The 11,801-nt window shown below is 44.4% G+C and overlaps 1 protein-coding gene across 1 annotated transcript; it reads right to left on the bottom strand.

The window, feature by feature from the left end:
• Nucleotides 1–718: 718 nt before the first annotated feature.
• On the bottom strand, nt 719–1,099 carry LOC110920189. Its single transcript, XM_022164416.1, has one exon. The coding sequence runs from the start codon at nt 1,097–1,099 to the stop codon at nt 719–721; it is 381 nt and encodes a 126-aa protein (XP_022020108.1).
• Between the last annotated feature and the right edge of the window lie 10,702 nt (nt 1,100–11,801).

Raw genomic sequence — 11,801 nt, 5'->3', positions numbered from 1 at the left:
AGGGCTTCGCGCCCAGCGACTCGCTATCATGCCAAAATTTCTGTTTCTTTTTCACGGGCCGCGAAAGATGAGCAGTAGTAATTCATGCCCCGCGAGGGCACAATGAGCAGCAGATCAGACTTGCAGCTGCAGGTTTCTTTGCTTAAAATTTGTTTTAAATATTCCCAAACTACCCCCAAAGTCCCATTTTCCGATTTAAACCAAATACATACCTGAAACGCCATTTTCCCGTCATTCTCGCCTACGTTAAGGTGATGCGTACATGCAAAAACACACGACACAAAACACAGACGCAAAAAATGACAAAACACAAAACTACGAAATAAAAATAAAAAACCAACTATGCTAATGACACGACACAGAAACGAACAGATGTACAAAACTATACACTTGAGTTTTCACTCAAGAATTTAAGCGGTGGTGCTAGGCGGGTCCGCAAGAGGAATTTCTTCCTCTTCGGTGGTGTCGATGGGGCCTCCCAAGTAATGTTTCAAATGATGTCCATTAACTTTCCACGATCCTCCCCCACTTCGTTGAACAACTCCACGGTACCGTATGGGAATACCTCCACGACATACGGTCCGGACCATCTAGACTTCAATTTTCCGGCAATCAACTTCAACCTTGAATTAAAAAAAAGTACCTTATCGCCCACTCGAAACTCCTTCAACTTACGCAACTTGCTATCGTGCAATGCCTTTGACCTTTCTTTAATACTTCATGAACGTTCGTATGCGGCATCACGAAGAGCTTCCAACTCATGGATTTGAAAGAACCTTTTCCTAGCGGCCTCGGTGAGATCCAAGTTCACGGTTTTAAGTGCCCAAAGAGCCCGGTGCTCTAATTCTACCGGTAAATGGCACGCTATTCCATACACTATCATAAAAGGAGTCGTACCTAACGACGTCTTGTAGGCGGTACGAAACGCCCACAATGCATCATCTAGCTTATCCGACCAATCCTTGCGGCTCTTCCCCACCGTCTTTTCCAAGATTCTCTTCACTCTTCGATTTGCGTTCTCAACTTGACCACTTGTTTGTGGATGATATGCGGTGGACAACTGGTGCGTAACCCCATATCGCTCCAATGCCTTTTCCATCATGGCATTACAAAAGTGCGTCCCGTGGTCACTAATAATCGCCTTAGGGGTACCGAAACGCGTAAACAACTTCTTCAAGAATCTCACCACCACTCGTGCATTGTTTGTAGGCAAAGCTTGAGCTTCCACCCACTTCGAAACGTAGTCAATAGGTTGTACCTATTCCCACTCGAAGATGGGAAAGGCCCTATGAAGTCGATGCCCCACACATCGAAGATTTCTAAAACTTGAATAGGGTTTTGGGGCATCTCACCCTTGGATGAGATGTTGTCGGTTCGTTGGCAACAATCACAAGTCCTCACAAACTCTATCGCGTCTTTAATTACAGACGGCCAATAAAACCCACAATCGAAGACTTTCTGAGTGGTCACATGTGGACCGTGATGACCTCCTGTCAAGCCCCCATGAACGTGCCGAATAATATCTAAACCCTCTTCTCTACTCACACATCTCCTTAAAATCCGATCACTTCCTATCTTGAAGAGGTAGGGATCATCCCATATGTATCTCCGTGCATCGCTTAAGAGCTTCTTCTTTTGCTGGCGACTCATCCCGTCCATAACAAACCCGCCTGCGAGGTAGTTAGCTAGATCACTGAACCACGGCAAACCCTCCTTCTCCGCCTTGATATAATCAATAGACTCGTGAGGGAATTTGTCTCCTATCGCTTCCTCACGAATCTCCTCCCTACTCGGATCCTCCAAACGCGAGAGATGGTCCCCCATGACATTCTCCGCTCCATTCTTATCCTTAATTTCTATGTCAAACTCGGAAAGGAGTAGAATCCATCGTATCAAACGCGGCTTAGCGTCCTTCTTCTGAAAAAGGTAACGCAGAGCCAAGTGGTCGGTGAACACTATGGTCTTTGAAAGAACAAGGTAAGAACGGAACTTGTCAAATGCAAACACGACTGCTAACAGTTCCTTCTCAGTATTGGTGTAATTTTCTTGGGCGTCATTCAATGTTTTACTCGCGTAATAGATCGGGTGAAAGTGGTTCTCCCGTCTCTGCCCTAACACCACACCGACTGCTTTATCACTAGCGTTGCACATGTGCTCGAAAGGCAAGCTCCAGTCGGGTGATACAAGAATAGGTGCGCTCACAAGTTACTCTTTAAGGAATTCAAACGCTTTAAGGCACTCCATGTCAAAGACAAAAGGAACATCCTTCTCTAAGACTCGGGTCATGGGGCGAGTGATTTTAGAAAAGTCTCTAATGAAGCGCCTATAAAAACCCGCATGACCGAGAAAACTACGAATCGACTTAACACTAGTCGGTGGAGGAAGCCGACTAATCGTATCTATCTTCGCTCTGTCAACCTCTATACCAGCTCTCGAAATCTTATGACCTAAGACAATCCCCTCAGTCACCATGAAGTGACATTTTTCCCAATTCAACATCAGTTTCGTCTCGACACACCTCCTCAACATATTCTCAAGATTAACTAAGCAATGATCGAAAGAATAACCGTACACCGAGAAATTGTCCATAAACACCTCCATCGAACTCTCTACCATATCCTGAAAGATCGCAATCATGCATCGCTAGAATGTAGCTGGAGCGTTACATTTTCCAAACGGCATGCGTCGGTACATGTACGTGCCATATGGACATGTAAAGGTTGTCTTTTCGTGATCCTCCGGTGCGATGGGGATCTGAAAGTAACCCGGAAACCCGTCGAGAAAGCAATAGAACTGCTGACCCGCGAGCCACTCAAGCATCTGTTCAATGATTGGGAGCGGAAAGTGGTCTTTACGGGTGGCGTCATTTAACTTTCGATAGTCATTGCACACCCGCCAACCCATGACCGTACGCGAAGGTATGAGCTCATTTTTCGCATTCAGAATGACTTTCATCCCCCCTTTCTTCGGGACGACCTGAGTTGGGCTCACCCAAGCTGAATCGGAAATCGGGTATATCAACCCGGACTCTAGCAACTTCATAACTTCCTTCTTAACTACCTCCTGCATAATCGGGTTGAGACGTCGCTGCGGTTGCACCACCGGCTTGTAAACCTCCTCCATCAGAATATGGTGTGTGCAAAAAGTGGGGCTAATACCCTTAATATCCAACAACCTCCATGCAATCGCCTCTTTGTGTTTTCTCAACACCTCAATCAATCTCACTTTCTCCTCCTCCGTCAACTTCGAAGAGATGATGACGGGCATGTTCGGCTTCTCTCATAGGAATGCGTACTCAAGATGTGATGGAAGAACCTTAAGCTCTAAGGGCGGTGGAGTATCTAAAGGAGTACTCTCATCACTAACCTCATTGAGTTTCAACGTCTCTGGAACCCATAACTCATCACTCTCATCTAACGGCTCCTCCTCAACCTCTTCTTCATCAATCTCGTCAACAACTCCCTCACCTACTAAATCGGCCCCACTACTGTACTCGAGACACATGTCGACACAAGATATGAAAGAATTTAGAAAGTAGATGGAATGACACATCCCGCTATCCTCGTCTCTACCCCCAGGATGCTGCATAGCTCTACCGATCTCTAATGTGACAATCTCGTCACCCGCACGAAGGGAAAACTTACCGTCAAAGACATCGATGATCGCCTTTGCGGTTCGAAGGACGACCAAGAATAATGGGAACTTTCTCATCGGCCTCCATATCAAGAACGACGAAATCTACGGGAAATACCAACTTATCAACTTTAACCAACAGATTCTCTACGATTCCATGAGGATACTTGACCGAACGGTCGGCCAAAGACAATGACATACGCGTGGGTGTAAGCTCTCTTAATCCTAGCCTCTCATACAAAGAAAATGGCATCAGATTGATGCTAGCACCTAAATCAGCTAGAGCATGAGCAGGGGTAACGGCTCCCCCAGAAAGGCATGGAATGGTGAATGTGCCCAGGTCGATTAATTTCCCCGGTAGCTTATTCAAAACCACCACGGAACAACCTCTGGTCAAAGGAACGTTCGAAAGCTCACCTATCATATCCTTACGCTTCAGAAGGTCCTTAAGAATTTAGCATACTTGGGCATGGACTGAAGGGCCTTTATGAACGGAAGATTGATTTTCGAATGCTTAAACATCTCAAGAAATTTCCCATATTCCTTAGCATATTTCTGATGCATAAGGCGGGCGGGATATGGGACGCGAGAAAGATCAACTAATGGTGACGGTCTAACCCTTACCGGTTGTTTCTCTACACTCTTCTCTACTTGAGGCTCCCCGGTGTGTGCGGTACTTACTGGGTCTAGCCTCATGTGCACCTTACCTGGAGCTTCCATCTCGATCTCTTCGTCTACGTCTTCCTCATCCTCTACCTCAACACTCTCTCTAACTACCTCCCCTAAACTCTTTCCACTACGGGTAGTAATAGCCTTAGCTGAATGGTTAGCTGGGTTCAGGTAGGTATTTCCTGAAAACTGACCAGGTGGGTGCTCTTGTAACTGTTTGGCTAAACCACCTACTGTCCTCTGAAGGTCTAAAAGTGCGGATTGTTGATTTTTACGTTGAAGCTCTTGATTTTTATTTATTTGCTCTTGATTTTAGCGAAATTACTGAATTCAATTAAAGTTTTCTGCGTAGCCTGATCTCTTACCATCAACTGAGCAAACATCTCCTCAATCCTACTTAGACTACCCTCTGAACCTTTACCACTACCTTGACCCTCTTGATTTGACCCCCCACTAGCAAATTGTCCCCCTGAACTTGAACCACTACTAGTGTATAGACCGGGCCCCCGATTTTGATACTGACCAGATGGAAAACCAGGAGGATTACCGAAAGAGCGGAAACCACTATTATTGCCACTACCACGCAAGTTGGAGTTATAATTAGAATTATTGAACGGATTCCTGGGACCCCTAGACTGACCGGCTATGAACTCTACCTGCTCGAGTGTAAGTGTGGGACAATCTATCGTATCGTGGCCTCCCCTACAACCCTCACACCTATCAACTTTTTTCTTAATCTCATTCAACTCCTGTCTAAAAGATTTCTCCATTCTCTCTAGAGCAACAGTTACCGATGAATCCAAGCCAACTTGGTTCACCCCTCGAGTGGCCGAGGAGGTAGTCACAGGAATGGAAGTCCTGCTGGTAGTGCTATAGTCCATGTTAGAATGGGCGAAAATCTCAAACAAATCGTTACACTCATTAACTCTCTTTTTACCCATAAGTTGCCCTCCAGCAGAAGTATTGAACCGGGCTTTGATCTCAGGGGTGAGACCATTGTAGAACTTTTCAACGAGTGCCCAATCCGATAAACCATGCTGAGAATAACGAGAAATCAGAGTTTGGAAACGCTCCAAGGCCAGGTGATAAGGCTCATCAGGCTCCATCCAGAACGAATGGATCTGATCACGTAGACGAGATACTTTGGCAGGTGGGAATATTTATCTAAGAAAGCATCTCGTAAACCTGCCCAGGTGGTGAAAGTTCCCTCTAGCTGCGAAACGAACCAGACGGCTGTGCGGCCAGCGAGAGTAAATGGTAAAACCTGAAGGTACCTGGCATCTAGATTAATACCCTCAATGGAGAAGGTGCTACAAAGGCGGGTTATTCGGTTGATGTGGGCGGGAGCATCCTCATCATCACGGCCATGGAATTGGCATGAGTTAGCGATGGTCGTCATGATGTAGGATGGGATCTGCCAGGACCTATCATTAGTAATGTTGGGAAGGGTGATGGGGGAATTAGCATCGGTGAAACCGGTGGTGGCTTGCTCATAAACGGTTCGATTGGCCATTTGAATTGCGGGTGGCGGACTCGGAAGACGGGTGGGTGGTGGAGAATTGTGGGGTGAAGGCTTCGGTGTGAAGTCGAAGGCTGGTGGTTTAGAGTGGAGAGTAGAGTCAGAAAGGGCGAAGTGTGAAGACGAAGAAGAGCTAGAAGAACTTACCTCGGACGAAGAAGACGAGAAGGAAGACTTGAACGTAAGCGGATTCGGCGGAGGTTCTGCGAGCGCGTACGGGGCATCAACTGCAAAACCGAATACAAACAAGTAAGAAGACTCTAACAAATGACTCGACAAAATATAAATATTTTTTTGATTTTTTATTTTTTTTATAAGAGTAAATTACAAGTTTTGTCCTTTATATTTGTCCCAAATTGCAGGCGATGTCCTTTGTCTTTAAAATTGATGAGTTTTGTCCTTATTGTTTGCAAATCTTGCACGTTATGTCATTTAGGCCAAACTCAGTTATAATTTTTGGTTAAAACTGATCATGTGCAAGGCACATGAGGGCATTTTAGTCTTTTTACCTCATTTATTTAATAGTATTTAAAAAATAAAACAAAATAATTAAATGTAAAGTGTACACACAACAAATACAGCCTCCACTCACTCTCTCTCCCTCTCTAGCTATACAAGAGCTCTCTCTCTCTTCTACACCCACCTGACATCACCGACACCGTCCGCCACCCACCACCCCAGTGCCACCACCTACCACCATCACCACCACCCGAACACCATTTTCTAATCCTAGTTTCACAAAACCAAAACTTAGAAACGGTGGCAGTAAAGATGGATACAAAACAATGGGCAATCCACTTCTTCCTAATCCTAGTTTTACAAAACCAAAACCTCCTTCAAAACCAGCCGCCTAGCCACTTGACCCACCCGAATCTTCTATATCACCCCACTCGTCCACCTTCATCTTCATCTCTACCCAAAATTACACCAAAAATCTTATCTTTTTCACATTCTAAATTTTGTGTCTTCTTCTTCCAAAATTACACCAAATCTTAGCTTCATTTCTACCCAAAATAACATGGTGATGTTGATTATGGTGTTTTTTTACGTCGGAGATGAGGCCGGGTCACAACTAACCACCACTAGCCACAGCCACACCCACACCGCCAACACCAACCACCAACTACCGTCGTTGCCAACAACTAACCACCACCAGCCGCCACCAATATCAACCACCGCCTCTTTCCCTCTAAACCACAACCACCATCAACATCATCTTCATCATACGAAACCCTAGTCGTCTTCAACAAATCTGAACAAACCTAGCCCCTTCATCAGATTAAAGAAAACCCATTACTATATAACCTCCGACGGCCAGATCTGAAACCTCCGGCTGCTGTAGTGTTCATCCAGAGAGTGGTGGTGGTGGTGGTGGCGGTGGCAAGTATAGTGAGAGAGAAAGACGGTGAGAGAGAGAAAGTGGTGGTAGTGGCAGATGTAGAGAGAGACGTTGAGAACTAGAGAGACGGAGTTTTGGTGGCAGCAGGTGGTGGTTACGGCGGCGGACGGTGGTGGTGGCGGCAGATTGTGGTGGCGGCGATTGATATGCAACTCCGATGAATCAGGGGTGTTATTAGGGTTTGGGGTTGAAGATGAATCAGCCATCAGGGGTGTTATTAGGGTTTTAAAAGGGGGAAACACAAGTGGGGAGGGGAAATGCCTGTTCTACCCTTCATGTGCATTGCACATGATATAACTTAACTGAAAATTATAACTGGGTTTGGCCTAAAGGACATAACGTGCAAGATTTGCAAACATTAAGGACAAAACTCATCAATTTTAAAGACAAAGGACGGCGCCTGCAATTTGGGACAAACATAAAGGACAAAATTTGTAATTTACTCTTTTTATAATTAGACTCCTACGACTCAAACAAACGAACAAATAGCACGTATGATGTCAAAAAAAGTCCAAACAAAGTAATTAACGCAATTGGCAAAGAGTCCCCGGCAACGGCGCCAAAAACTTGATGTGCTAAAAGTAGTTTAATAAAAACAACTAAAATTAACCTAAATCTAGACTCAAAGTAATATTCTAGACTCTCTAAACTCGACTAAACTACTAACCGGCAAGCGAGCCGATCGACTATAGTAAAGCTAAGTAAGTCCGGATATCGAACCCACAAGACTCAATTAAATTACGCTAAGACTCTATCTCGACTAAGACTGACACAACTTAACGAATTGTTTATTTGATTGGGGGGGGGGGGTTTACTAAAAATCCTAAATTTGCAATTAAAGTTAAACTAAATTAACTAGATTAACTAGACGCAAATTTTGACGAAGACTTAACTCAGTCATGATGAAGGCTACCTAGGCAAGACTCATGTTCAACTAGGAATGGATTTCTATTCCAAACTAACGTGGTATGGAACCAGGATCTTTTAATGCTAAACCCTAAGAAATCCCTACTAAGACCTCCCGACCCTTCTCAGGAAGAAACTTGTGAGACTCTATAAGGCTGTTACGACTACCGGTTGTTAGATTTCCTCTCAGTCCTCTAACTTCTTGGAAAGTGCCCTAATATGATAATCTACCTCACAACGCGAAAGTCTAAGGAAACTATGGATTTTAACTTGATTTAATAGACACGAGTATGATTAGGGAACTAAGACCGATTTCTCTTAAAACCTAATCCTAGCTATATACCAAACCGAGACCTATTAATAACCTCGAGCCTCACAGCGACAAGATTAGTAGAATATCAAGTTTCAATAATCTCTTAATTAACGTTTCTAAGGTTATTGGCCAATTCACCCAAAAATTACCCAAACCCGTGAAGATTAGATAATTAACACGAACCTATTCTATGAAAGACATTCATCAAGATTCATGTGAAACGAGCAATTAATTGAAAATCAACACAAGATACGCATATATACCAAATCAAAGGTTCCAAAGTTCTTTACTTTCCAAGAAAACCTATAATACAATGTTAATATCAAATAAAAATCCAAACTTTATCGAACAATCGTCATAGCCTAGGTAGTTTAAAGTTTCTAGCTGATAATCATGTCTAAAAACATAGCAACAATCATAATCAAAACAGAATTCATCAAGAACAAACTAAGAACACGCGAAACAAGAAAGAGACGGGTAGATTAAACCCGAATTCTTCACTCTCGAATGCTCTCGAGCTTTACCCGATGATTCGTAGGCCTCAAAAGCTTCAAGAATCTTCAATCACCCTCTAAACAACCTCTAAGTACTCCAAAATTCGTGAATGATATGGCTGTGATCGAATAACATGTTTATATAAGTTTCTGACCCTATAGCCGTTAGAAATAACGAAGTCGGCTGCAGATTCACGTTCTCGCAGCCCGCGAACCAAATTAGAGACAACCTACCTTGTCCGCGACTCGCATAACTTCACAAACTCTTTTAAATTCCTTGGCGGGGCGCGAAAGATTGAGTTAATGGTCTTCGCGGCCTGCAGAAAGCTCCAGTTTCTGTTTTTCGATCCATTTCAGCTCTCGAGCTTTCGTTTTCCGATCTGACACTTCGTCTTTTCAAATTTTAAATCGTTTCTGCACTTTTTTATCTACAAAGACCTGGAAAACACAAATATATCAAAAGTATGTACAATCTAACTAAAACGACGATGAAACTAACTAAAAACGACTAAAATGAACACGAATAACAAATGTGTTTTACAATACATCAGTGTTTAAAACACAAAGGGATCGAGTATACTCACAGTGGGTGCTTATAACCAAACACTGCTAAATTGGATCGAAGGGTGCACTGGATCAGCCTGCGTGCAGGGAACATAGCATAAGTCCTCTAAGAGCTGACCCGGTGGGGAACAGAGTGTCGAATGGTGCGAAAATCAAGTAAATGTGTCTGACAGAATACCTGGCCTGTGACAACTCGAGTTTCCAAGGTTTCTCCTCTATACATTACTTGCTTCACACTGTGTCTTGTGGTTCATTGCATTGAAACTGTGCATTATGATTTGTGTATAAGCTGTTTATATTGATATGTGTTTGGCTATAAGTTGTTTAGAAATTGCTTTGATATACTCCCTGTGCGACGAACACACTACCCCACGAAAACACCCTCTTGGCGAAAACACTCCTTGGCGAAAACACTTTAGTGTTTTCGTCAACTAGCAGGCCGGCGAAATCAAATGGGCCTTGGCCCAGTGGCGATCAGTTATATGCTTTATTCCCAATCTTTATGTGAAAGTTTCAATCGGCAAAACCCTAACCACCTCTCACCTTCTCTCTCCCTTTCCCTTGTGCGACGGCAACCTTGATACCCTCGAAGCCTCTTACATCGACTGGTTCATTATTCCTCTTGTTTGGGTTAGTGAAGGAGCTGTAGGCCTCCTCCACTGGTTCATTGTTCCTCCTGTGTGTACCTTTAAAACTTTTATGGACTGCCGACCTACTACTTTCAACGGCACTGAAGGAGCTGTAGGCCTCCTCCACTGGTTCGAGAAGCTCGAGTCTGTCTTCGAAATGTGTGAATGGCCTGAGGCTCGTAGGGTGAAATATGCTACCGGTACTCTTGAAGGTGTAGTGCTCACGTGGTGGAACGCCCAGGTCCAAATGCTGGGGTTGGTTGCTGCTAATGCCACCCCATGGAATGACTTCAAGGATTTGATCAAAGAGGAATACTGCAACCGTGATGACATCCACAAGCTGGATGTAGAGTTCTTCAACTTAAAGATGACGGGGTCGGAAATCGAAGTGTATACGAAAAGATCAAACGAGCTGGCTATCTTGTGTCCTACTATGGTAGACCCTCCTATCAAGCGTATTGAGCTGTACCTCAAAGGTTTAGTGCTAGAGATCCAGAGTCATGTGACTGCAGCAAACCTCGCCACTATCCAGCAAGTTATTCGTTTGGCTCATCGTCTCACTGATCAGGCAGTCAAGCAGAACAGGCTGCCCAAGCGTATTGGTGCTACTACCACTACTACTTCTGATGCCCCCAGCGACAACAAGTGCAAATGGGATGGAGTCTCAAGCAAGGGTTCAACATCAGCTCAGTCTCAGTCTCAGCAGCGAAAGACTGATGACTACAAGAGCCCTGGTCAACAATCTTCTGGTAGTCAAGGGCAGAGTGGGTACAAGGGGAACCACCCCAAATGCAATCAATACGGTTTCCATCATAGCGGACCGTGTGCGAAGGGCACTTTTCAAAGGTGTAACAAACCTGGCCATGCGGCCAAAGATTGTAGGAGTCTCTATCCTGCAAATCAGCGATGACAGAACCAGCAACAAGCTCCCAAGAATCAGCGTCAGCAGCAACAGCAGCAGCAAGGTAACAACAAAGGATGCTTTCAGTGTGGTGCTGAAGGCCACTTCAAAAGAGACTGTCCCCAACTGAATCAGAGACAGAACAACAACAACAATCAGGGGAACGGAAACAATAATGGGGGAAACAATGGTGGCAATGGTGCCAGGGGTCGAGCTTTTGTGATTGGCCAGGGTGACACGAGGAACGACCCCAACGTGGTGATGGGTAAGTTTCTTTTGGATGATTTCTTTGTTACTGTTTTATTTGATTCGGGTGCCAACACTAGTTATGCGTCCGTAAAGGTTAGTCAGATGCTTAAGAGCATCCCAACACTTTTGAACACCAAGCACATTGTAGAACTAGCAAATGGTAAAAGTTTAGAGGCCACGCACATAGTTGTGGGTTGTAATCTCGTCTTAGTTGGTTAGACCTTCTCTATCGACCCCATTCCGATCGTTCTGGGTAGTTTCGACATTGTTATTGGTATGGATTGGTTATCTCAACATCGAGCAGAGATTCTTTGCAAGGAGAAGATCGTCCGCATTCCTCGTTTTGGTGAAGAACCTTTAGTGATTCATGGCGACAAGAGTGGTGCTGTGGTGGGCATCATTTCTTTTCTTAAGGCCCAGAAGTGTTTACGAAAGGGCCACACTGCTATTCTAGCCCTCGTTACTGACACCTCAAAGAAAGAGACGAAGATAGAAGATATTCTGATCGTACGTGACTTTCCTAAG

Source organism: Helianthus annuus, chromosome 16 (genome assembly GCF_002127325.2).
Source record: "Helianthus annuus cultivar XRQ/B chromosome 16, HanXRQr2.0-SUNRISE, whole genome shotgun sequence".
NCBI classification, from domain to species: domain Eukaryota; kingdom Viridiplantae; phylum Streptophyta; class Magnoliopsida; order Asterales; family Asteraceae; genus Helianthus; species Helianthus annuus.
This window is presented reverse-complemented; position numbering and strand designations above follow the sequence as displayed.

Bases quoted from the DNA above. Each gene is read 5' to 3' on its own strand.
- LOC110920189 (XM_022164416.1), bottom strand. From the start codon at position 1,099: ATGGAAAAGGCATTGGAGCGATATGGGGTTACGCACCAGTTGTCCACC.